This window comes from Acanthaster planci, linkage group LG21 (assembly GCF_054643075.1).
Source record: "Acanthaster planci isolate LZ-2023a linkage group LG21, COTS_SCS, whole genome shotgun sequence".
Taxonomy (NCBI): Eukaryota; Metazoa; Echinodermata; class Asteroidea; order Valvatida; family Acanthasteridae; genus Acanthaster; species Acanthaster planci.
The window spans coordinates 169,066-196,530 of NC_141797.1; the positions used below are offsets into that span (position 1 = coordinate 169,066).

At 39.8% G+C, this 27,465-nt stretch overlaps 2 protein-coding genes across 3 annotated transcripts; both read left to right on the plus strand.

The window, feature by feature from the left end:
• Positions 1 to 6,803: 6,803 nt before the first annotated feature.
• LOC110982403 (uncharacterized) lies at positions 6,804 to 16,426 on the plus strand. The gene is made up of 4 exons (XM_022240772.2): positions 6,804 to 7,043; positions 11,198 to 11,595; positions 13,188 to 13,343; positions 14,157 to 16,426. The coding sequence occupies exons 1-4, from the start codon at positions 7,020 to 7,022 to the stop codon at positions 14,218 to 14,220; spliced, it is 642 nt and encodes a 213-aa protein (XP_022096464.2). The 5' UTR covers positions 6,804 to 7,019; the 3' UTR covers positions 14,221 to 16,426.
• A 123-nt stretch (positions 16,427 to 16,549) lies between these two features.
• On the plus strand, positions 16,550 to 27,293 carry LOC110982437 (uncharacterized). 2 transcript variants are annotated; one of them, XM_022240822.2, is made up of 4 exons: positions 16,550 to 18,956; positions 23,554 to 24,329; positions 25,013 to 25,171; positions 25,685 to 27,293. In XM_022240822.2, exons 1-4 carry the CDS (start codon positions 18,945 to 18,947, stop codon positions 25,746 to 25,748), a joined length of 1,011 nt encoding a protein of 336 aa, XP_022096514.1. In that variant the 5' UTR covers positions 16,550 to 18,944; the 3' UTR covers positions 25,749 to 27,293. The 2 variants fall into 2 exon arrangements, with proteins under 2 accessions (XP_022096514.1, XP_022096515.1); XM_022240823.2 differs by lacking the exon at positions 16,550 to 18,956 and adding an exon at positions 18,970 to 23,090.
• The last annotated feature ends 172 nt before the right edge of the window (positions 27,294 to 27,465 follow it).

Genomic DNA, 27,465 nt, shown 5'->3' on the forward strand with positions numbered 1-27,465 from the left:
TTGGGTTGTTGGGGGTGTTTGTTTGTCTTTTTGTTTTTTGTTGTGTTGGTTGGGTTGTTTTTTTTGTTTGTGTAAATTGTGAATGCGAATCGAATTAATATGAACAAACACGCGGGTACCGGATCTAGACAAGTTAGCCTGTGCACCAAGAATCATGCGCACAGCCATCCATACTTCTTACATAATCCTCAAAGTTTACATGTTTCTCCTGGTAACTAGGCCTTGGGCTTACAAGGACAGCAACTAAGAACTACGCATAAGCCTGCAGCATTATCAGCAATAGCGAAAATTCCTGATCTACGTAAATGAAAAAACATATTTCATTAATTTAAGCCATCGTTAGTTTATTTATAGCGAGTACCGGGAATTGGAATATACGACCACCCTTCTCCTTCCTCAGTTCCAGAGTTTTATCGGGGTGGATTGCCATCGTCATCGTCATCGTCATTGTCCCCAGTATAATTACCTGATCGGCTCTTTGACAATATTTCTTCCTTATATGCAATGTCAATTTTCAGTAAAACAATAATTTTTATGAAATCAATTCAACGAAGCAAAGAGAACCGGTTTGGGGTTCATGAGGGGGCAAGGCTCAACACTGAAAATTTAAAAATAAAAGTTGAAAGAGAAATGCAAGAAACTAACGGAAAAGGTTAAAACAAAAAGGACGAAAATCACATAACATATCCAAAATATAATGCTCGTCTTTTCCTTTATCCACTTCGCTACGCAAGTCAACTCACAGAACATCTTTTCTGTTCTGTTATGTCCTAGACCCCTCATAACTACTCTGAAACTAATCACATAACACAGGCTATACCATAATTATTCTCTGTTTAAAAGCGGTGTGTAGTCGGATCGGGGACGTTTTGTGTGGGTGTACAGTTAGAGGCTACAGTTTTCCCGATGGTGACCCGAACCACAGCTGTGACCCAGTACATCTGACATCAATTCTGCCGGTTTCAAGGACTCGGGCGGGATGCTTGAACCAAATGTTGATTTTGGTTTTATCTTTCCTTTGAACGGAAGTCACGTGTAACCGATTGTGCCGGCTCTTATGGCCTTTCATTCAGTGGGAAGTCGTTAACGGACTCATTCGTGGTGGAAACAAGTCCAAACTAGGATTGTTTTGCTTTTGTAGTTTTTCTAACCGTAGTGCACTGACACCAGTTGTTGGGCGGGGCGACTGAAGACAGGGGACGGTACCAAACCTCAAGAAAAAAAACATATGAATGCTTAATGTAAACTTTGAATAAATTTGAATAATTAAAAGAGTGTTCCGCGGGAACTTAATATCGTAGGCAACCTTTAACGTAGCCAGAGTGTTAATGTTTACCCACTCCAGAGACATTTGTATCTCTTTGAACCAAGTAAGACAGGCAGTATGACGTCAATGCTGATCGTCTGTTCCATTCTGTAGAACTAATTACGAATTATAAAAGATACTACTAGGGTGGCACTGACGACATAAGAAGCCGATCTCCTTACTGATATTTGAGTTTCGATTCCCGACATCCGTTCGTAACAGTGATGTAATGAAGATTATTACTGAGGGATCCTTCGAAAGTGTGATATTTCGATTTTTAAGTTATAGTAATAACGACGATAATCCTTAGGTTTTGCGACATACTAAGGAAACTTCCAGACGATATTCATGATTAATACAATCTAGCGGGAGGCGTAGTCTACGTTTCAGCCGTCTTGTTCCACTAAGCCTCAGCAACATTTCATCTTATAGTAGTAGACACCCGCATGCATACGTCCAAGCAATGTACATGTTAAAGTATTCGAGATCTTGTCTTCCGGTGACATTCTGCCCGCTCATCTCAGCTTAATATTCACTTTCAGAATTTTTGCCACTAGTCTCCACCTCCAGGTAGATAATTATTGATGGATATCAATAATATTGAGAGATAGATTAATCTATGAACGGTGGTTACACGTTTCATCGATCTTCTTGAGTAATCGTATAAGTCTTTTTCGGTTTTGTAACGCACAGAAACTATTAGAAGCTGTATGCGGAACTAAAAGGATCAGGTGGCCAGTCCAACAGAAACAAGACTTCACAAAAGGACTTCGTTAGACCTATACGGCTTGTCCCCCAACGATTACTGAAGCTGTTTTGTATTCTATCCTCGTTTCGCAAGTCCCAAGGGTACTAATTTTTAACAATTATAAAAGGGCATCGCGGCGAAACATTGTAAGAATATGTTACTCAAAAGTGTCATGATAACGTCATCATGTGGTTTTGGGGCCAACTGACATTAATAACGGATAAATCACGCTTCCTACCCTTTGCTGTCTTTTTTAGTTTAAAAATAGCTTGACTGCCAAATTGTAGAAGCATCCAGTAAGTCCATTGTTGAAGCTATACTGATAGCGGAAAAGAGGGTCAGAATATAGTGATATTGCCTGCTGATTATTTAGCGCTGTTCTGACCTATAGTCAACAATGACGTAATCTGGGAAGATTTTAGTGCGAGGGCAATTCGAATTTTGTCAGAGAGATTTACTAAGGTGAAGCAAAATCATGTAAAGATAATAAAATCATAAAGTTAGATTAAAACAGACATTAAAAGCCAGATCGAAGATTTAAAGTCAGATCAAAAATTTACTTAGTTCTCAGTGCCGTCGTGAGGGAGGCAAACTACCCCTCCCTTGGGGAAAAAGGGAAAAAGTGAAGACAAAAATGGTAATGGAAGAAAAAGGAGATGAAACGGGACGAATATTGCCCAAGACTTGTTTGACAAACCTGAGAATAACCCCTTCCAGTTTACGGTTTATCACTTGCTTGCTCACTGTATGATGAGCGCTTTGCCTGGCGAGGTCCATGTTTGTGTTGACAAATAAATGTCAATTAAGAGTGAAGTGACGAAGTTTTCAGAAGCAATAATTATAATTATTCGGATTTTCTAGACACAGGTTACCATTTTCTGACAACTGCTGTTTTGTCAGAGGAGGTAAATGGGACTTTATTGATTAGCAAATGCATAAACCAGTCGTACATGACAAACTAAAAAAGGAATCGTGAAAAACTGGTAACTGAAAATATATATACAGGTGAAAATATTTAAAAGGTTCAACACTTGGGAAAAAGGATCATCTACGAAAAGATAAGTTGAGAAACGAAGCCTCTTCAATAGTGTCCATGTCATTTACATTTCTATCTCTATTCTCTTCCCTATTTTGCAGGCGGGAGTTAGGTGTTTCCCCAACTATCTGTGAGTTCAATGTGTCCTGCATTGTTCGAGGCTGTTCAGCGGTTTCCTTGATCGATACTGTACAGTTTACTCAGCTACTACACAAACGATGTATGGTGTAATTCGACAGTCAAAATAATGAAGCCATTTACTGCGGTGGCACAACGCTCGTGGACAGGTGTTACGCGCGCGTTGGGGTGCCTCTTTGACCAATAGGGTGTCTTGATTTACCAAAATGCGCACGCGTACAAGCTGAAGAATGTGCGCTTGAGTGCGTGCAACGGCATTTATGATTGTCTTCTGATTGGATTATCCTACTGGTCCAAAATATGAATGGATATTAACTTGTCGTTGAGACTGTGTGTATGTTGTAGAGACAAGGGTGGGGTAACCGAGTATTTGATATTTTTGGCTCTTAACGCTTGAGTAACATACCTCCACCCTCCTTTGGGGGACCTTTTACAGATTTTCTTTAAAATGACAACCGTTTTCAGAAAAAAAATCCCCTCTGGCCCCTGGTCACAACACCTTGTTACCGATACTAGCACAACAGGACCGGTTTTGCCTACATCGACACATACTAAAAATTATACCGGGCAACAACAATAGTACCGATATCGAATGTCTTAATTTAGCACCGCTTTTTCTGGTAGTTCTGGCTTATGCAGATCTAGTTAATATTCTTGTCAGACGTGCCTTTCATGAAAGCTGGACACTGAGAGAAAGAAATCAACAGCGCCTCCAGGTCTTCGATATGTAGTGCCTGCGTCGCATATTAGGCGTCCAGTGGTCTAACTTCATTTCAAATGCCACCATCTCTCAGCGCATGAGACGCGGTATTCATCTTTTCGGGAGTTGCAAGGAGGTGACACACTTTTAATTGTTTGGTCACGCCCGGCACCTCCAAGCCCCGACTCTGCTCGTGTTGCCCTCGACGCAGCTATCTAATTCCATCTTGGTCAGCGAAACTGCCATCTGGAGGAGGCCCCGTGGCCGTCCCATCTCACTTGGCTTAAGCAGGTTGCCGACACTGAGCAGTTGTCTCCAAATGAGTGCTGGTCCCTTGCTCTTGACAGGGATGTCTTGAAGTGATGCACTAAATACGGCCCTCTTGATGGTCATGTGCAGAATGATGACGATACATATTTCATAGTGGTGGACTGACCTGACTTGCATTTCAAAATATCAATCCCTCCAATTATAGTCCCTCTCTGGCCCCGATTCACGGGACTCGCTTTTGACTTCAATGGGAATTGCTCATTAGTGAACAAAAACAGCTTTCCTGGTATTAAACTTATCCTGGGTTTGTATGGATCTACGCTGAAAGGCTTCCTTGTCCCGTTTATTGTGGGTGTGTGGTGTCAATATCCTGGGTGGTCTTTTTCCGTTGCTAACCGTGCCTGCGGTTATTTTGTTTTAATAACAGTGACCTTGTACAAACTTTTCCATCCAGATAGATCCCCGTTGGTCCAGGTTTTCAGTGCAGGCGGAATGAGAAATTTTATTTTCCTAAACCGACTGTCCATTTTCTTGTCTGTATGCCCCTTCCGCAGAGAATGCTACTCCGACCACGCTCCGACCCTTTCTAAAGTTTTACGGCATATTCAATTCCTGGAAAAGGCAAAGCCTTTCTTCCCGTTTATTTGCAAAACCTTATCAGACACCAAACTTTAATTTATTCAGGCCCGATGCTGGTTTCAGCAAGTAAGAGAATTTTAATAGGGGACTCGTACCAAGGTGAGATAAGTTTCAACATCATACAACCAAGTTGGCTATAAATTATTTAATTTTCTCGCTCGACTTTTGACAAACTCTTCAAAGTCAATTGATCCCCTCTTTTACAGGTAAAACCCCCGCGGAAGACAAAATACTTTGCAAATTTAGGAAAACGCAATATCCCATAACTATGTTTGAATAATAGAAGAAATGTATTCTGTGTTCCGTTTGACAAATTTCCAACAGACCTGCATTTCCTCCCGTCCATGCCTGCCTATGGCCTTTTAAGTTAGGTCAACAGATTTCTTTAATTTGGCTTACTTCCAAATTTTAAATAAAAGAACCAAAGAAAACCCCGCAATGCGGTTCATTATACACAAATGCATATTTATGTGGATTGAACAAGTTATTCAACAAATATATAGAAAAAATCATGACAAAACCTCCCTGTAGAAATGGTTCTTGGGTTTGAAATCACAATGCACAAAATATCGGTACAAGTATACGTGGTAAAAAGTTTTAAATGATGTTGTCAGAAATCGCTATTTTGAAAACTGGTGACGAATCCGATGGGGTTTTATTCCTCGATAGGGAAGACAGATAATTACTCAACTGCTCAACAGGATCTTCATCAAGTCTTGCAGTAGTAGGAAAATCTAGAATAGAAATGACAGGTTTTTATAGAGCAATTAACAAATGTAATTAATGGAATTTCAGCCAGCACTCTGTTCAGATGGCTACACGTTTGCTGTATTTAAAGCAACATCATAGAAAAATCCAGGAATTTTTCCGGAACGGGTATGTCAGGCCAGAGATTTTCGTGGACAAGCAGAACGATGATGAAACATTGTACATGACATAAATTTTACAATGGTATTGGTGCACATATTTCATTTTATTCCACGCCTGTGTTTGGCGTTACACTTAGCTAAAGTTACTGAAGGCAAGAACAAGAAACACAAGGTTTGCTATTTTCATCTAAATAATAAATAAAAATCCCTACCTAAACCTGTGATCGGGTTCAGGGGTGGAGACTTCAGGTTCGGGTTGGGATGAGTAAGGATCAAATGCAACGCAGAGCATACGTGTCCAGCTTTGGAGCCCAGGAAGAATCCAAACTAAAGATTTCTATCTGCAAAAATATTGTCAAAATAATGATGGAAAACAATCCTCTAGTGTCCTTTCCTCAAAGGAGGTCACGGTTGTTTTTAGGGTGTTGCCGCTTTCAAGTTAAAAGACACACACAGTCCGCCCGTGGGGTGGGGAGAGTTGCCCCAACCCCTGCTTTAAATTGATACTCAGAAATTATAATCAAAAACAGTCTTGAGGGTATCTCTGGGATATGGATTATTCATTGACTGAACCTCATTTATTGATTTATGCATTCTCATTGATATGATTTATTTCCACTTCACTTATAATTATAGATGTTCGTTTTATACATTGCTTGCTTAATAAATAAAACCCGTTGATTTTTCACATTACTTTCTGCTTTCAATTCTGCTAAAGTTCATGTTAATTATATCTCATAAATCTCACTGAAATCCACCACTTTCATCCCGGAAGAGGGCTCTTTTACCGCATTAATGACGTATGGTATCGCTAAGTTCCTTAATTGAGATTATTCAACAGAAAACATTTGGATTAATTATGTTTTCTCACTTTCGAGTCTGAATATTCCCCAGTCCCACGCAAATACAAGTCCGTTTCCTCATCAAGTTGGGAGGATGTATCGGCAGCTGCCCCACCTACCATGATACTGTACGATGACTATGAGTTATTTACAAACAACGACAGGGAAATTCCCGATACGACTGTAGAGCGGCCAGGAAAATCCGACCGAGTTGTAGTTACATTATAAATAACAATTAAACGATACACAGCTATAAAACACTGCTCTCATCCTCTCATTAATCATTCGGTACTGAGCCGCCAAAGCAGACAACAGTTTAATTCTTCCATCGAGAAGGTGAAGCCAGACAAAGTTATTTGATTTAATAATCCAACAAGCAACAGGTGTAATCGTTCATCTCATCTCGACAAGCGAAGAGAGGAAAAGCTTTGTTCAATTTCTATAGCGCATTGTAGAGCAACACACCGAGCAATGGGAATGCATCATTCAACAGAGGTAAGATAAAGATTTCAACTTTGAGTTTGGCTCGAAAACAGACGATTTGTATGGAAATCAACGGTTGTGTTCACTTTTACACCCTGATAAAATCAACATGTTTTGGCAATCAGAATCTGGATAACAACGGCACCATAAATTTGCATTGGTGTAAGATTTCTAGATCTGAATGCGCTGAAGTTGATGAGCTTTGTTGTCATTTTAGAAAGATAAGTTCAGGCAGTATTTGAACAAATGAGTTTGGATGGTATGTTTGCATTCTGGTGTTGCTTTTCTAATACCTCCACTTTCTGTGAATTGTCCAGTGACGGTGGGGAGATACATAACTCACGGTGGAATCTTGCGAATCCGATTTCTATCTCTTACATTTACTTTTAATTCTCTACAAATTAATTACACATTTCTCATTCACACGAGAAAGCTCATGTACCTTTGGAGGAGACGTGGTTACATGCGAAACCTTATAGAAAAATAAAAGAAAGAAAGAAAGAAAGGAACGACGACAGAACGAAGTGGTCTCTGTGCGGGTCCGTCGCGTATATCCAAGTTTGTTTGTTTAGTGAAATGACATTTCACTTTAACTGTCCCAATGTCAATTTAACTAAAAAAAACCAACCTGTATGGTTCAGTATTTTGCTTTGCAAAGTGAACACAGTTCAGTCAAAAATTTAGCAGAATTCAGAACGAGATGCTTTTCTGCGGTGAAATCGATACGCTTTCAGAAGACGCTGAGTATACGCGTATACCGGAAAATTAAGTTATGTTTCAATTTCAGTATCTAGGCCTACAACATGAAAGGGACAACATTTCTACGGTATTTTTTTCCTCGGTCAATTCTGGTGACGCTCGCCTTATTCGTTATTTTGAAACACGTGTGATCACGCACCGTAGGGTATTCACACCTATTCTTGCAACACATAAAATATCTTTTGATACCTGCACGAATGCGAATTGATTAGTCACATTTTCAATTAACTTTCATTGGTAAGATTTGATTTAATACAAAAGACATACTGCATCAGTTCCTGTAGACAAATAGCAATAATCGGGATTCTCGAATCTACAACATGTCTGAAACTTATGAGAGAGTTATCAATTAGCAGAGGGGGTTGTTTAGTGATTACAAGTAAGAAAACAACTTGTCCGTTTTGAATGAAAGAGAATCAAAACAAACAACACTATCCCAGTCGGGGAATAACCGTGTTACTGATTAATCACTCGCCATTCGATGCTTTGGAGTCTAGGAGGAATTACTAAGCGTGGTTGTGGTTGATCATTAGGGGTAATCCAGACTTATCTATTGCGGCTTGTACACTCACACGGAACTGATCAAATATTGTTGTCTGCCTAGTTATGTAATTCTTGAAGCGGACATGGCAGCGAAGTGATGAAATCCTATCGCGACATTGTGCAATAAATTTTGTCACGTGTAAGATGATAACAAGTTTAGTCTTAGAGGAAGCAAACTAATAAAGACTCGGTCAAGCCACGTTTCAGAACCGGTGTTTTGGTTTGAAACTTTCCATTCACGTAACGAATAATATGATCTTTAGCAGCCGTGTTGTGAATCAAAATGATTATGAAAAACCCAGTGAGTCGATGTCAATTAAGCCGGGTTATATATGAGACGTCGCAAAGACCCAGCCAAGTGCCTTACGACAATCACAAACAATCTGCGATGACTTGGAAATTCCTTAAGTGTAGAGTTCTATCCAGATCCACCAACCCACGACACTGTTTGCGATCACCGTGATTAGATTCTTGTATCAGTGCGCAGAAAATTGACCTCTCAAAATGATTTCGAACCAAGAGGAATCAATTACGTATTAAAATGAAGCCTGTAACCCGAATTAAAACTATTATTCTGAATCATTTTTCCAAGCTTTACTGGTACATTGTTTCATATTGACCCCTGGTAGTGTAAACAGAAGTTGTCCGCTCAAGTAGATCGGCTTGTAAAGGAAATTGAACGAAATCGGTGTGCCAAAGAACTCATATTAATTGAACTGGGTATTCAAGGATACGGGGTTGTGGACAATGACATTTGGTGACCTGGACACTGGTCAAACTTTCGACTACTCCGACCACTGCCTAAATGTTGGGATATCCTGCATTGTGCAATCAAAATGCTGTGACATCACAGTTGAAATCTAGGATCCGGGAACTGATCTTATGAACTCATATTTTCACAAATGTTAATTCAAAAATAGATTCGTATCTTTGTATCAACATTTTCAGTACATTATTAATTCTACCTATCCATCAACTGGATAAAAAAGAAACATGATTTTTAAAGTTTTGCTTTCTGCTATAATTTAGTACCGTACTCAATGCAACACAGCAAGTCCGATTTTTATACGTTCACGTCTGAACGTGTGTCATGTACAATAGTGTTTGCGGAACTATCTCGTATCAGTTCTCCGACTTGTCTGTCTAAGTGCCGCGGGACTTTCGATCAATTTTCCCTGGTTCCTTATTTATTGATCTGAAGTATTGCATCACACGGATAGAAGGTTTACTTATTTTGCTCAAGATCAGATCAAATAACCTCTGGTGGATTTTGATTTCTATTAAGAGCTTCAGTTCCGAGTTGCAGACTTGCGATAATGAAGTTTCATATGCCATTGTGTAATACATTATTGTTCTAATAATGCAGTAATTAAGTAGAACAGCAATGCCTTTAATCAGCACAGAAGTAATTGAAGCCACCGGCGGCCATCTTGCAGTGCCGATTACGAAAAGCTCAGTTGTCCGTCATTGGAGCCCTGCGGATCAATACTTAAGTGCGCGCGCGACACACGCGTTTGAATTGCAGGGTACCAGCAGTGCTTTGCAACATAGGTTTCCTCATTATTGTGTGCAAACAATCAGTGGCCAGCAGCCAAACCAAGGGCGCCCTCTTAGGCTTGAATGATGTGTTTGGATGCCCCCCCCCCAAAAAAAACAACCAACTGACCACTTCATCAATTTTTGATTTGTATTTTCACCTTGAAGACGACCATCGAATACAAACATTGACCCCTATTTACGTCTTTAGAGAAACACAAATTCAATCCATTACATAAAATAACCATGAAAATGAAACGTCATGTCCACCCAAGAACAAATATAGCAAATGATGTTGCATTCCCTTTCGATTTCTGTTTGTGGTTAGTGCGCAATGCACTTTGAAGTTAATCGAAGTATTTTAGACTAGTGGTGTCATTTTTGTGAAAATGAAAAAGCAGACAGAGTAGAATTCCATTGGTAATACCATGTTTCCAACAGCATGCTATGGATTTCTTAATTAACAAATAACGAACTCGCTACAATTGACGGTTTGATTATTGATAGATCCAAGAGGAAACAATGATCCATGTTTGAAAAGTCCAGACAAATGTTGCGTTTCAATGGTCATTTCTACAGGACTTCCTCAATTAATTAGTTAACACTTAACCCATACTTTCGTCGGAGATATTTTTTTGACTGATTGGGAACGAACACATGCAGTGTCATGTTCGTGTTTTGTTTATCTCGGCCAGGAACGACAACAAACAATTAACAGTCGCCGAACATTAAAATGAATGGGCGATATCAAAACCTGTCTGAATTTATAGTTTATGTTGCATTCCAAAAAAGTCAGGAAATGAAGATATGAAAGTCTGCCAGGACAAAAATACAGCGACTTCCGGGTTGAAATGTTCAAGGGTTTAGTTTCCTATACAGCTTCAGTGTCGATAAACAGCACAATCTCATTTCCCACTTACCTCTAAATCAATGCCGCGAATCCATTGGCTGTGGCTTTAGACACGCATGTCCAAGGGGAAGTAGTTGAAGCCGCTAGACAGTGGCTCACACAGAAAGTGCATGATTCGCAGCCACAACTGTTGGACAGCTATGAGTCTCCTATGTGCAGTAAACGGACTACTCCGGTGGAAACCTTTTCTTTCCTACTTTAATTTGCCAAGTTCGTAGACGTTCAGAAATTGTATGTCAAACGGTACACGACCTTTTGTTCTTAACATGGTTGAGTCTCAACCTTGTGGTTACGAATTCAGCACGTGACGTTCCCAATAACTACTCGATAGTAAAACTTTTCATACACGAGACTCGCAAGAAACGCACCATTTTTGTCGATATTACGTGTCATTGATGATTTTAATTCATGATTGCAGAGAGATTCACATTTGTGTGTTCGGTTACTGTTCGTCTTGATGTTGGCGTGTGTTGCAAGAGCTTCCATCCAGGATTTACTTAGACCCTCTTCACAATGGATAAACGACAACAACCTCAGCGGGAGTGGGAGGAACGATCAAAGTGCTTCATCTGATGGACTCTCCTCCAACAGTGGAAGTGGATTCCTTTCCAATAGCAACGACCAAATGCAAGAAATCTCGAGTGGAAACAGGCTTTCAGATCTTTTGTCTGTATCACTGAGCGGTAGCGGGAGTGCTCAGCTTGAAGGAGAGACATCAACTACCGGCAAACGCGAAGCAGACATCAGGCGGAAGAGAGACTTACCCTCTCGAGCTATTTGCGAATTCGAATATGAGGAAAACGAAGACTTGAACAGGTAAGGCCCTAAAGACAAGGGTTGAGATAACCGTACACGTTTACGGCAGCATTAAAAAAACTAATATTATTATGGCTATAATAATGAGACATTTTTTCTGTATTGTGCATGATCATTTTTAATCAAGCTCGGACTAAAGTCCAGATAAAATTTGATGTTCTCAGTGTTTGAAGTAAAGTTTAGAATCCGTCTGGGACAGTAAACCTCACGGTCTAAAACGCCTCTCTGAGGGTAATTGATGATTATTGTCTCCATACGAATCTGTAGGTATGAAATCGTAACTGTGGTTGGAATCACGCGTTAGCCTCTAATACGCCAGTTTAGTTTTCTACTGAGGCAAGTTCGTTCGAGAAAAAACGTCAGCGACACGACACAGTCCGCGCAATGTCTGCGATAATTGGATTAATCTTGCCTACGCGTGTTAATTATCCTGAACCAGGTTACGTCACAATGCACAAACTATTAATAATCCTGCTCTCATGTGCATGACCTACTCAGGAAGGAAAAAAGTATCCTACATACTAAACGCTACCAAATCAGGAATTCACAACGAAAAAATCCTGTGTTAGGCTTCCCGCAATCTGACCGAGAACTTCCTGATTCTGAACTAAAGTTATAGGCCATCGTGATTAAAAATAAAAGAGAATGTATACGTATGCAGTTACAAAGACTATTTTAATATGCAGTACTCGACCCGTACTGTAGCAGTGGTCGGTCGTTGACATCTGGCTGATAAGGTGAACACAATTTGACACAGTTCTTGGCGGAATTGGAAATTTCAATCCTTTATACATTCTTGTTTTGCTACAATTTCTCACTCAATATTGTTGAACAACGCCCTCTATTGTTTCCAACTGTTTTTAAAACTATTCATGGCCTCCGTACACCCTTTTCATTTTACCAGTTCACTATTAGATCAAGTGGTCGGATAGTCATTAACGTGACTAGGATGCATTCAATGGGCGGGGATGGAGCGGGTTGACTGCGGGCCCTTATTTTTTGGAAAGTGGAATCAGTCAGGATTTAGACGACCTCGTTCTCATGGAATGATAGGCACAACACTAATCAAAGTGGACTTTTATATTCCCAGGTTCTTTCTCCTTCTGTAATTTGGGGGGAGGGGGGGCACACAGGGGACGGGACGCACAGGCCTCGGCAAGGGGTGTGGGCGGCGTGTTCCCTCATGCTTCCTTCCTTCCTTCGTTACACACATGTCGCTGGTCGTACGCAATCATCGCCCGCTTCTTACAAAGTTGTCGACCATGTACCACTGGCGATCGTATTCGACTTTGCACAAGACAAGTGAACCCCAGTTTGTATGTTTTTTTCTCGCGATATCCGACAACTTCCTGGTGAAAAACACAAGATATATAGGTAAAATCTACAGTTCACAAGTTGTAAGTCCACACTCTTAACGTCGAAAACGGGTTTGTTTACTCGATAAAGGGAATCCAGTCAGATGTACTGGTATGTATCCTGTACAGTCGGCATCAAGTGCTATCTCAACACACCACCAGTATTCCACAACGCCACCATGTGACACCAAACCGCCAATCTATACGCATCTAACACGCATTCTGTCTTAAATTCAGGTTGCCTAGCAAATTGATGTTTGCCAAAGAAGTCCACAAAGGCATAAACTCGTGCATCGATCCTAATACAGACGAACTTAGTTACAGTGCGCAGGGTTCGTGCCAGATGGTGATGTATACAATGCAGGTGCAGACCAGACAATCTAGCAGCGAGAGGTAAGACCTATTTGAAGAGCCACCACAATGACTTGACCAGAACATTTGACTGTTCATCGGTCCTTTGATCTGTCTGCTTGATTACTTTATCCCTAATGTTTTTAGCAATGAAACCAAGGATTCCTCAAAAGCGCCCTCAGCATTCTAGCTCGCAAGCCCGAAGAAACTTGTAGAGAAGACACAATCGGAGAAGGGTTTTATACACCTTAAGAGGTGGGAGTGAAACCCAAAGAATTAGGTGGGCACTGAAAACCCTATCCACGTATGGACTGAGTCGGGCATTGCACCCACCGGACAACGAAGATGAAAGTCGAGGGAGAAGTATTACGCCAGTCTCCGGACAACGGACGGAGCTTACTGTCCGAAATGTTGATTACCACCAGTTCTTTTCAGAACCCCAGTGTTCACACAGAGATGACGGTAGTTTTATGGTAATCTCACCCCCGTGATACGCGTGATTTGTAGTTTACTTAGATCATGGTTGGATATAGACGCATTCTGGAAGGCAGGAATTTTGGAATCTCATTCGGGCTCTTGATTTGGGCGAAAAACAACAAGGTTATTTTTATAGTTAACGGTTAATTCATGCTATAAAAAGGCTTGAGGAGCCAGATCATTGTCACTATATTCTTTAAGCTTTGGTGCAAAAGGCAAAAGTAACAGCAGAGTGATTCGGGGTAAACCGATTTTGTAGCGCAGACCTCAGTCATTAGGACCGGACAATCGGCGAGTTGACAGGCTCCACAGAATGAGGTGCATGTACAACATGTCCTATCAACAGTCACCACCATTTTGTTCTGTTGTTTTTTGCAGCTGGCAAAACACGTCCATCAAAGTCCCTGTTGCCAGGATTTGCGCTAGAGACAAGGAAATTTAAGGAGACAGACGTTCTTCGCATCAGGCAATAACAGCGTTTTTACACGCGGCCATACTGGTGGTCAAGTCTTTATTCCCGTCAAATTGACAAGTGACTCCAGTATGGCCGTCAGGGAAACTCTGCATTAGAATTCAGGTTGGAGGACAAAAACAGCACTGCAATTTTGCCTAAAAAGATAATCTCTTGCAATATCTAATAATTCGCTTTATTTATTTATTTATGAAAACATGCTCCTAAATAATTAAATATATGGAGAAAGAGGAATGTTCTACAGAATATAGTATTTATTCTATACATGTATATTAATTTAGCTAATTAAATGAGTTTATAGCCTTGTTGCTTGCCAAAAATGATTTTACCTCTTGTAAGCAGGTACGGGTTAGTGATCGGTTTGTAACGAGTATTTCCTGGTATCCAATTCGGAGCAGATGATATCATCGTCAAAGAAAACAATTTTAACAAGTATAGGTCCTTGCAGCTAAGTTTTATAACAGAGACAGGATTGTCCCTCCTTGAGTTCTCGTTGCTACGAGGTTCACAATGGAAACATTTCAATTATCTTTCTTCAATCACCTTGTCGCGCTCAGCCAAACAAAACTTCCATCTAGTGGCTGACACTGAGACGGAGACCAGGCCTAGACTTTTTTCTAAAATGTTCGAACTGTTTTCTAAAGTTTACAATTAGCGCAGACACTTTATTGTTCTTATTGATGTTTGTGACTAATTGTCCAAACTGATCTGGAATCTACAGATCCATAGAGTCCGTCTTCTTTTCAAACCATTCAGTCTCGAAGAGCGGCTCTTACTCATGAAGACATAAGACATGCACATAAAACACGAAACAAAAAGGGAAGTAAAGTCACCAAGAAAGTCTCTGTAAAGTGAAAATAAATAACACTGGCTTGGAAGTAAACTTAAATGTATACATAGAGTTGTATCTGTATAAAGATAAAAATGACATGTTAAACGCAAACAAACCATCATTTTAAAACTGTATTTGCTTAATAGCAAAGAGCTATTTTCAGCTGAGGTTATCAGTTTGAAAGTACAGTAGTGACTGTGTCACGTGCTTATCTTTGCATCTTTGCTGGTGATATAATTAGTTAAAAGTCTCGCAAACTAATATTTATTAAACAGTGCATTAAGTCTGTGTGCTAAATATTTGTATTGATATGCAATCAGGAAAGAGAATATGGTTTGATTTAATACTCTTTTTTTATCATATGGTTAGAATGAAACAAAGTTCGTTTGTGGTTTTAAAATCTCGTCTGAATTTATTCGAAATTCATGCACTAAAGTACACACTTCAGTGTGTCATTAATTAAAGTGTTATATTTTAAGGATATGAAGATTGCTTTAATTAAGAATTTATAAATGTTAACTTTATGATAATAATAAGATCGCGATCCAATAAGAGAATAGTTATAAATATGCTTTTCATTTTTAATATGTATTGTCTGGTGTCATACTAATCAGCATCGTCCCATAATCACCTGCTAATTGATTGGTCAATATATGTGACAGCGTAGGCTGCAACCCTTGGGACTATAGTTGGTATCTGGCAGCTGGTTTATGCTGGGACTTGGAGCAAGTCAACCCACGTTGTTCTTTCCTTTCTCAATCTTTATATATGTGTCTTTCTAAATGCCGTATTCTAGTGTTATTGCCAGTAACTTGTGCATGCAGGGCTAGAATCAGCCAAGGAAACTCGTTTCACCACCCAAAGGGGCTAAACATTCTTCTAGCCTTTGGGGGAACTCTAGAAACAGAGAGGGAAACTAACACTACAGGCCCATACAGGGAATTAAATTTCGTAAAGAGAGCATGTTTGTTGTAGCAGCGGTTTCCAAATCCCAGTGTGTGTACCACTCTCCCAGGCAGGAAACATGAGTGAAATCATCCGTAAAGGTTACCATGTGTACAGGTCTTTTCATGATTTGTTGTTCATTGCTTTGGATTTTATTTCTTGTTGTTGGTTATTGTTGGCTGTGTTATTGTGGTTTACCTTATGTGTCATGTCCACGCCGTCGAGTCGTGCGCACCATTTTCGGTAGTTTCCCTCCTGGATTTTTCCCCAAACAAAATAGTTTCCTTCTTTACCTATGCCCAAAGATATCCAAATAATGACCATTCCCAGACATTACCTTTGTCTCTTATTTGTTCCTGTGTTTGGAAAGTTTAAATCATTAAATAGTACTAACCCTTACGCCTACATGTCTCCCGGATCCATTTTCTTCATGTACAGTGTACATTGACAACCACTGATCCGCTTTCAGTTTCATTTCTCTCAATGAGCCCAGGAATTTGAAACTATGTCCTCGACTTTGTCTTTCCGACCGGGATCTAAGTCTACCACCAAAATGAGTGTCTTAATAAGGAATTGGAACACTTGTTGACGCGTCAAGTGGTTTCTTGTGCTGGCATTATTTTACAAATTGGATGAAATAGACTTTAAAATCTCTCAGTGCAAATCACGGCTACGCACAGTTCATGCACTGATCGTACCTTATCAGAATCTGAACAGAATCTCCTAAATTTACTTGTTTAGGCGTACAAGCTTCATCTCATAGACGGGTTTCCACATTTCAAAAGAAAAAACGCATAACGACCAGTACTTTACACTCTAGATTCCTGTGACGCAACAGTGACTCAAAACTCTGACTTTTTTCGCTCATTATCAACTAAAAGTCTTCAGTTTGAAGAAAATGGTTCTTCTCCCTCCAAAACCATTTTTTGTTTGGAGAAGTCTTCTGTTTATTTACATCACCACCTTCGAAACACACGAACCGATTTAGGTGGAGGGGTCCAGGAACGCATGTCCAATAAATGAAAAAAATTATGAACAACAATGTTAACAGAAAACTGCAAATAACATTATTCATTTCGAAGTGGATTTAGACGAGATATGTTATTATGTAAGCAGTGCTAATTATAAAATGAATGAACGTTTTTATTTCAAATAATTTATTTTGGAATCGCTAGCCAAGTTGGCCAAATTGTCACGTGAATTCATACACTGACGCACTTTGTTATTTGCAGAGCCCACGTGACTTTGGATGGATTGATTAATTGGATTATTTTCGTTGCGGACAAAACCAACAAACTGCCGTTGAAATCGTCAATTTGTATAACATTTGGGGAATGTAGGATTCATATATTTGAAAAATCAGCACGATCCCTGATTTCTCCCTCAGATGTTCACGCACATGACATCGACCCATGCCACACTATGTTATAACTCTTTATAATTTGTTTCAATTTTTTTTATATCGTTGAGGTTCATTTTTACGGAGGTAGGCGTTTGGGGTAGGCCTACTCAGAGTAACACTGTCCACTCATTTTGGCAGCAATTTTGTGAAAATCGAATTGACCGTTCTTGCGTAGCGCCAATTTTCTCGAGACAGGTCAGTCCAAAATGTACCGGTAAACATTTCCGTTGGGTACATGTGTGTAGCCTTGAAATTCCAGTGACTGTAACTGCTAACACATAGGCCTACGTTCCAATTATTTCACATTAATTTTTGGTAAGATACGTAGTGTCTTGACATGCATGCCAAACTTTAATGGGTGTGGCACTGCCGTCTTCGGGAGGGGGATCTCCATCAAAATAACCCAGCTCTTTGAAGGTAAAACAGTGTCATTTGTCGATGAAAAAAATTGTCACCCGTTGTTTTGATGAGTTTGGATACCAGTTAAAGAAATCTCTTCTATTCTGACTTCAACCATTAAGCTGACGATTTTTGAAAATCGCGCCTTGCGTCGTAATTTAGCAATTCTTGGATTAAGGAACTGGCCTAAAGTTTTCTCACGTGACCATCACGTGTCTATGACTACGTTTCCTGTATTTAATTAGGGACATACAACGCCAATCCCCAATTCACGTCTCGGTAAAAATGTCCTGAAACCTCCGGATCCAATGAAAATAAATTTGCCCAAAATCATTCTTTGCAGCAAATTTACTGCATCATTTACTTCTTCCTCGTCTCTACACATATCATGTGATGCCTTACTTTCAATTGTCTCAGTAGGGGAATTTACCATCGCCCCCAAAACAGCTCAGTGAACAAAACAAATAGAGGCTATGAATATTTATGCCACGTGCAGTTTCCTTTTTTTGTGGACTGAATAGCTAGCGAACTTCCCAGTGACTTTCCATATGGTGATAGACGTGGACCTGGTTGTCCCTTAATTCTGAAGTAGGCCGTGCGATCATGCGCGACGGAGCAGAGTTCATTATTTCACTGAGGAAAACTTCACACTGACGAGCAAACAGACTGGAATTAACTTGTTGGGCTTGTACTGGGGAACAGGGAAGCCGTGGAGTGAGCGTGAGTCATAATGACTGGACAGCTTTTCTTTTCAAAGTTCAAAATGGAATTAGTTCGGGATGGAGAATGGAGGAAACAAGGGGCTCCGGGTATTCACCAGTTACAGTGTCACTTCTCCAAAAATAGATTGGCAAGGGAATCCCGGGCGAAGTGGAAAAATTCACTTACGAAATCCCTGGGATGAACAGGAAGAAAGGTGTAGGGAACACCTGGACCTGGGTAGGGGACCACAGATGGGCCGGATGGAGTATAAAATCCCCTCGTTAGCTTCATCAGAGGCATTTCAGTTGGCATCATCGAGCCTGGAGCAACCCAACCAAATTACAAGAAGAGTTATCTGACAACCATCAAAGTGAACACCTGTGCGTTTTATCTCAGACAGGACTCATTATCATCATGTCTCCTCTGGTAAGCCTTTCCTTTCTACAAACTGAGGTTTTGACTTCGGATCCATCCTTGGTGTGATAATCATATACGAGAGATTTAATATCTAGCTGCCCTATCTCAAACTTTATGAAAAAAGGACTCGTGTATAAATTTGTGGCAAAGCCTGAGTCTGGAGCTGGAAGACAAACGCGAAGATATAATAAGGAAAACTGCCAAATTTAAAGCTCCACATTGAAAACTTATGTTTTTTAATTAGTTGTCTGAGCTGGGGCAATAAAGCAATCAAACGTCAATGACGACCGCAATCTCGTAAAGTTAGCTGCAGTTGAAATAAGCAGTTAAATGTGAGAACTGGCCACAGTCACTCGATCGTGGTTCACATAACTCTTGATTGGGCTGCGCTGCCAAACGGAATTGATTGAGTTTGGAGCGAGTTGTCATTGCCTTAATGATTTTGTTTTTCAATTTCAATTTTGTATGTTAGATATATTATTTCAATACATAGACCAGGAATATTTTTAAAACTGCTACTCAGGAAACGTCAACAAAAAGAGTAAGCTTGTCTAAGATTAACTTCTTAGTTCAAACATATTTCAATTTTTTCAGGCACCCGTTTGTTGCTTGGCTAAGCATTTAAGCTGACTAAAAAAACAATTCAGGGCGAGCGCACATTGCTCCGAGAGAAGTGGCACAGACGCCAGTATGCTCTTCACTTATGCAATCTAACGGGCTCCCGCCAACATTGTTAAAATAGGTTTTTATATCATGATGTATATGGCTGACTGGTTAAAATACTACGCTAAGTGAAAAAATAGGCTTTTATGGTGTAAGGTATGAGCTATAATTAATGCATTTAGCTGGAAACAGACAGGAAAAATCTAAAAAGAGGAAACTAAGTGTTTATATTTCTTCATGGTTTCAAATAAGGGGCAGCAAAAATTACCCAGCAGTTATTTCTCATCAAGAAATTTAATCGACAATTACGAAGTGATTTTTTGAAAAAGTTTTTATTTTTCCGTCGTATTTCTTCCGCTATACAAGTGGAGCAAACCGTTCAAATCTTCAGATATTCTGCTCCTCTCTGGATATAAAAATACAATCCAAGCAACTCAAGGAATATGCATGCGGCTCTGGAACTCAATATTCTCATTCCTATTGCTTTATGTTTGCAAATTTAGGAAGGAAAAATATTGGTAATGCTATTATTTGTACTAAGCAATTTGCTTTCGATTCACCATGTCAACTGATAATTACAATACTAAAGAGCCGGGGGAGGCTGATTTCACCCCCAAGAAAGCGGCTACTTGCCGCTCGAGGTTTCTTTTTAAAGTTAGCATGCATGTAAAGACACTTGCTCTTCAATACAGTGTGCACTCTGTTAAAAATCAGTAATAGTTTTCTTGTTACGGTCATTTAAAGTTCAAGGCTACATGCGTAGAAAAGTATACATTTTGGGCTGACCCGTCTCGTTCGATTTTCGCAAAATTGGTGTCAAAGTGACTGCCGAGAGTTATGCTAATAACGTATAAAGGCTTAACTCTTAATAATTGCACTGCAGTGATATCGGGAAAAATGTTAAGGGGGGGTTTCAGATTTCAACCTGCCTTTTGTAGGGTAAACTTAATGGAAAGTAAGTTTCCTATCCAGAATTTGCCTTTGGTGTTTTATTTAGTTCGTTTGGCTGAAACTAAGTCTGTCATTTTATTAGACATCTTTAATGCAGACTGTGAATTTTCCTGACCTACGTCGTAATATCTCTGGAATCACAAAATCCTCTTCTCAAAATGAAAGTTTTCATCATGACAATAATTTGCATACTAACGAAATAACAAAAACAAATATGATAACAAACAGGCAACTGTGTAGGTGGATCTTTGAATGCAAAAGACAGGATATGGTTTGCATTAATTGAAACCTCGCTCCCAAGTTCAGAGTTATAATCAGGGCAGCGTCCCTATAGTCAGCGTTAAACCTCTCCGGCACGGACTGATATTGTAATAGTTTGCCCATAGCTATACTCCACAGCGTCGAGTGCAGACAAACATGCCACGACCTCGTCCTGTACGAAGCCGTTTCTTCATGTGACATGCTTGGGTGACCTAGCACAATCACATGCGTTGTAAGGGAAAATCCCGGACTCTCACCGTAGGACTCGTGACGTAGGCAGATGACGCCACCCTGTTCATTCACAAAGTTAATTCGTGTACACACTTGCTTGCCAGGCAAGGATGAAGCACAAGGACAAGGCCTATACCTATCTTGTTTCGTGGGACACTAAAAAGCAAATAAATTTTTCTGCATCTCGGTCTGCAAAATCTGAGCATTATGACTCCAGTTTTGAGAATGCACTAACAGAAAACGTCAGCTTTTCTTCAAGATTACATGTACAGAAATGTTCAATTTTTTTATAATGTGCGTGGCAAATCTGCCTACTTTTTAAAAAAAATCACATCATATTTATTCCCCTCACTCCGAGTGGCAAAAACGTAGAAAACCAAAAGACAAACCTTAAAACCCATCACTTTTCGTCTTAATAATCTCAGGACAAAGTTCAGTCGTCCAAACGTTTCCTGGATAATTTGCTTTTTGTGTAATAAGTAAAATGTACTTACAAATTTAGACTATTTGGCTTGAGTCTCAAGGAGTATTGTCAATTTTTTAATTATTTCCCACTTGGGAATCACTATTTGGGATATTTAGGCCTATTTCTGGAAGTATAATCATTCCGTAAACATTCTTTTGAAATAAAAGAGTTTCAATATATGTTACTGGCGAATCATGTTTCCTAAATGCAATGACATTACTTCACAATCCGGTATACATGTCAGGCGGACGCTCGCGTCCTGGTGATACCACACACACCGGGAATGAATGACCTCATTGTCACAGGTACACCGAACTTCTGAAAGACGGGATTTGACCCCGATTAGTGACGGTGTTATACGAATGAAGAAAAATCCAAAGTCAGTAAGGTTCGGTGACAATCGAGTTGTTCAATGGAAATAAACTGGTTGGCTGTTAAGAAATAAAAGTAAAGTGGGGATGTGGGTGAATGTTGAAAAAAATCGATTCGGCGGTTTCTGTCTATTTTGGAAGTGTAGGCATGCAAGCTTACCGATATACCAGCTTATGAAAGCTTATGAAATTCTCTTTCTGACCATATACATATCTCAAGAGGTCAATTTGTGACTTATTCCTGATTTCGATGTACGGGTCACATATACGTTCAGGCGATGTACCAGCACACCTTTGAATCATTTGGCGCGCACGTGGCACGCTCGTGCCCATCACGTGACATCCCGGTGCAACTTTCGTTCCAAATTCCCTGATCCAGGCTGGAATTAAGGCTAGAAACCAAGTACAGAAGTATTTTTAAGTCGGATATTTCATAGCATATCTTCACTTCTTTCGACTTCACACTTTTTGAATTTTTTTGGAAAGTCGAAAATCTCAACAGAGGAAGCCTGCGGTCTGCGAGGTCTGAAGACTAGTCTCCTCTCGGGACTGGCAAGAACATTTTCCCCACAGGAAAATAAAAATTCCCCAAACTGTTATGTAATACATGTAACAGATACTGCATTGCACCCAGTATCTCTTATCACAATTTATTTTGAAGGAATACGTCATTCACACTGAAATAGCATCCAATCCTATCATGCGGTGGGATTGGACAAAGGAACAGGACAAATGGAATATCCAAGGTCAGCTTTGGCATACTAATGACGTGAATGAACGGCATATTGACATGGGTGCGGTACCAAATCCCAGGGCACCGTGAAGGTAAAATTCCACAACTTCCGTCTAAAACCATCTATTTTCAGGAACTTCCGGAATCGGTGGACACATGACTATTGAGTCGTGGTTATAAATACACACACAGAAGGTGGACAGGACACTTCCTATAAATGGGAGGTCACAGTATACGTTAAAGATGAGTATTAAGTCGACTAACAGTTGTCAAAAGAGCAAAATCCGGGTTGCGAATTGCAAAAAGTGAACGTAAAGAAATTATGGCTTTTGGTAGCGGCGAATGGCAAATATTGAGCTCAATGTATCAGCTATTTTAGCCACTCAGAGTAAAAAAAAATCATTCCGCTTGAATTGTAAAACTGCATGCCTCGATAAAGCAGGGGTCCTGAACTAAAGAGCAAGCAGGTAAAAATCTGCTGTACCATCGCCATATTGAACTATTCTAGGTCATTTTGTTGTGCCGAAACGTGGGATTCGCTATCTGAAAGAAACCCAACCCCTACCTGAGGCCTTATTTAGCGGGGCTCTCTCTCCCCCGTTTTGTAAATCTACGGTAGGCCTGGTGATCTAATCTGAATTGCAAACCGATTCTAAAATAAGACGAACTGTTTAGCATTTTGGTCTATATATTTGTGGCATAAATTTGCCTACGGATCATTAGGCCTCAAGGGTTTTGCAACTCCCAATCCCCGCCTCCGTGATCCAGTACTGCCCCCGACACCCGCAAAATGAAAAACATCAAATAGTGCTTTTGCTGTACCAAAGATAACGTTAGAAAATGAAGACTCGGTGATTTGAAATCCTCGTTTGAAATTTTAGAAAGTTAAGAATATAAGTGCAGTCAACCTGTCTTGATTTTACTCTACAGTGCATGCTTGCTGAACTTCTACTCATCCTGTGCCTGACGTCTGCAAACCTGGGCCATATAATCCGTCGGGATGCTGACCAGACTACTTCAGTTACTATGGCAACAGTACCCTCTGAGTTCACAACTTCTAGGACTAGTATTCCGGCCTCAAGTTCTGCTAATGACGCACCCAATCAGCTTCCAATCTCAGACGAGTCGGATGAACCTTCAGAGGTTAATAACATTTTAGGCGCCATCATGACAGAGTATGAAGACGTTGACGGCGGTGCCGGTTTTGGCTACGATCCTCAAATCCAAGATATTCAGTCTCAGCTTGTCGAAGTCCACGCGACAACCACCATAACAGTCGACCCAGCCACACCTTCGACAAATGTACCGACAACTTCATCGACCCCTGTCGACACATCCACCTCGACAATGAGAGACGGCGCAGTAACAACTGAAGAAAACGGTAGCGGCAGTCAGGACAGCGATAGCGCGAGCACCAGCGAACCTCAGGGTGAAGCCGAGATGACCAGGTGTCAGGAACCGCCTGAGAACCAGCTACGACTAGACTTCAAGAGAAACAATCAGCATGTCAAGTTTCCTGCTCTCGCAATCTTGCCGCAAGAGGTCGCTGCACGAGATGAGGCGGAGTCACTAGTAACTCCACCTTTAAGGGAGGAATATGTAAATCTCACATGCCCAGTAGAGTTACTCCGGGTCAGTGGTATTGTTGAAGTCAACAGAAGGAGTTTGTGCCCCTGGACGTATGTGGCCGATGTCGACCCTGATCGGTGAGTTGCCGAAATACTGCAGAATTCCGGAAGTCATAGTTCAATCCCAAATGTTGACTGAGATGATAAATCTTGACGAAACTTTAACCCTAAAAGAGTCATTTTTTTTAATCAATCTCACAGCCCGGGGGGATCCCGCCCCCAATAACTTAGATGTGTCATACCTGATTTTTTCACACCTAATCAGCCCTGTACAAACACTTCTCATCATTACAAATTTGAAGTTTGAAAATAATCGGCTGTGTATTTTAGTTGTTATGGTCCTTTGAATTTCAAGGCTACGTGTATGCCAGAACGCGTGCATTGAGCACCAAAGTGGCAAAAGTGCAATGTTTAGGCTGAACCGTCTCGGGAAAACACGTGATGCGCGAGAACGGTATGAGCGAATTTGTACAAAAAGTGTCAAAATGCCTGGAAGGGAGTCACTCTAAAAACTACTTAGGCTCAACTAATGACAAAATTGCGGCGATATAGGGAAAATGTCAAGGGGGCGGGGTAAACTCTGCCCCGGCTCTTTTAGGGTTGAATTCTTTCAATCCATGCACGTCTATTTATCGTCAGATGGGTTAAAGCATAGAAAGCCTTTGGTGTTGGCGATCAAACCTGAAGTAGGGAACCCTTTTGTAGCTGTTGTAACTACTGATTACAATTATGAGAATTAATTTTTTTTTCATTCCCTTCAGTTACCCGAGCACTATACAGATAGCAAAGTGCCGCTGTCCCAGATGCATTGACACATCTTTGGCACAGGAGGGCGCTTTTTCTAACGAGAATGACTGTCATCAGGTGTTGTTTCGCATGAAGGTTTTACGTCGTGGGCCGTGCGTCAACGGAATGTTTATGTAAGTTCTTCCACTAAATGTTGACATGACATAAAATGAATAAATAATCTGCTCAAGCCGAAGAACTTGAAATTCTTAAAATTACAAATATATAAATTGCAAAATTAAAAAATTGATAGAATCCTAAATGGATCAATTTAAAATGTACTTAAAGGGGAATGAGTGACAGGATTTGTTCGTAAAAGTTCATTATTCATTTATTAATTCTTGTAATCTTTTTTATTTGACTCATAAGTATTATTTAAACAGACCAGGATTATTTACTCCTTCATAGCTTACAGTAGCAGATCACGAGAAATTCAGATTTTTTTTTTTACCTCTTCTGTTTTAGGAGCATACTTTTTACTTGTAGTCCGTCTTCAACTGGTGTAATTATTTGATAACATAAAGACAGAAATGTTATCTAAATTAGAAATTCTTTTACATCCTTCTTTCGCCTAAATGAATTGAAAAATCGAAGGAAGAATTACTATACAATTTCTAAAGATTCAATAACCTCACTGTTTCCAACAGGTATCATAATGTGTATGAGGACATCCCAGTGGCCTGTGCCTGTCTGAGACCCAAAACTTTATGAGTCACGCGGTAGGCTACAAACAATGACGTCACCGGACTGATACCAAGGTGCTGTCGAGGTCTGTTTTGTTCCCGATGATCAAGCAATCATAAAGCAAGTAGTGTACATACTTACACCCGAGTCATCTTAGTTGGATACGATAGAGGGCGGTATGCATGATTGTAAACAAGGAACAGGATCATACACATCTTCACTTAAGAGAAAATGATAAAAAATACTTACACGTCTCCTAGGTGCTCGGGGCACACATGAAATTATATCTTTTGTCTGCATCTTTCATTTTCTTGGCAATTTTTGGTGAGGCTACCCAATGGGTTATTATACCCGAGTCTAGAGAAGTCTAAATTTCTCGAGCTGTGCATCAGACACATAAATTATTTACATTGTTCACAGTTTTAAATTGCAGCCTCAAGGTCCGCATGTTTGCCCTTTTCAAGCGTTAAATTAATTGTGTCCCATATATGGATGTATTATGTATGTAAGCACATGTGATTAAATTTATTGAAGTGAGTGTATTTTGCTGTATTTTTATTTATCGGAATGGAAATTACAACGTAACTTATTCTTTTGTATATTAAAAACACTTTTAAAATGTTTTACACAAATTAGTCTATTATTATAATGTCGTAGAGCATCGTTCAGCACTTCCAGCTGATATGTAAAAATGCCTTTTGCGTACATGGAGGCTTCTTATATCTTTTGAAACTATTTATAAAGAATTTTCTTTATTCAAATTTCGCTGGCGAAACACACATGACTTATCATTAATAAATGGTTTGAAACCATTTGTTTTGAAAACAAATTTCCTGTAAAACAAAGCGTACAGATACAAAGGTATTCTATGTTAGAATTTACTTTTAATTTGGAATTGATGCTAAGTACTAATAGGCAATTCGGAATGTTAATGCCAATGTGTTCATAATTTCTAAAATGTTACCAAGTTATGGTAACCGAAGTAAGCCTGTTGTAAGGGCTAGAATTATTATGTAAATATTTAAATTCTATTTTCAAGACTTTTTTTTACTTCTTCGTGTTTTTTGCATAGATTAGGGTCTTCCTCTTAAAGGTTTCGTTCTTTGAAAGCTGTTGATCTCAATTTCTGATTCTTTTCTGATCTGAAGTGATCTCGGTTAAGTCTAAAATTAGACAAGGTTTAGACAAGGTTTATCCTTACTAGAAATTTAGCATCGGTTGCACACTCAACATAATGATAAAAATTAATTAATCAATGCCTACTTGTTTAGAGCACGCAGTAATTCAGAAAATTTATTATTTATACCCATAGACTTGTATATAGACTTTTCCATTCTCAAATAGTTCAGGATTTTAAAAATTCAACATTTCAAAGAAAAAGATGCCGTTTGGTAAAACGATACTTTCAAAATCTTCAACGAATTTGTGTGTTTGTTCTTTATCATCCGAATCCGTCCCTGCGTTTCAGGTTTTTGTACATCCGTTTAAATGGATATTTTGTACTCGGAAGCGCATTATTTTACTCAGATATGATTTCATTATTGTGAGAAAAATAAACATTCGTCACGATTACATCTTTGTCTCAGTTTTCTTCCTATTGGTGACTATAGGTTGCAGTGGCTTTATTTTATTAAAGGGTGGAACCAAACACAGTACTTCGAAGTTCGAGGGCCTTGTATCCGCCATTTTGCTTATTTCGAATGACACAGTTGGGCATTTCAAAAAAGCAAAAGGTTATTCGGGA

What these genes read in the sequence shown, in the direction of transcription:
- LOC110982437 (XM_022240822.2), top strand. An exon ending in GCCGATGTCGACCCTGATCG is followed by an intron (nt 24,330 to 25,012) that starts GTGAGTTGCCGA and finishes CATTCCCTTCAG; the next exon opens with TTACCCGAGCACTATACAGA. An exon ending in TGCGTCAACGGAATGTTTAT is followed by an intron (nt 25,172 to 25,684) that starts GTAAGTTCTTCC and finishes TGTTTCCAACAG; the next exon opens with GTATCATAATGTGTATGAGG.
- LOC110982403 (XM_022240772.2), top strand. Translation starts at nt 7,020, where the DNA reads ATGGGAATGCATCATTCAACAGAG. An exon ending in GAATGCATCATTCAACAGAG is followed by an intron (nt 7,044 to 11,197) that starts GTAAGATAAAGA and finishes TCATGATTGCAG; the next exon opens with AGAGATTCACATTTGTGTGT. An exon ending in GAAAACGAAGACTTGAACAG is followed by an intron (nt 11,596 to 13,187) that starts GTAAGGCCCTAA and finishes TCTTAAATTCAG; the next exon opens with GTTGCCTAGCAAATTGATGT.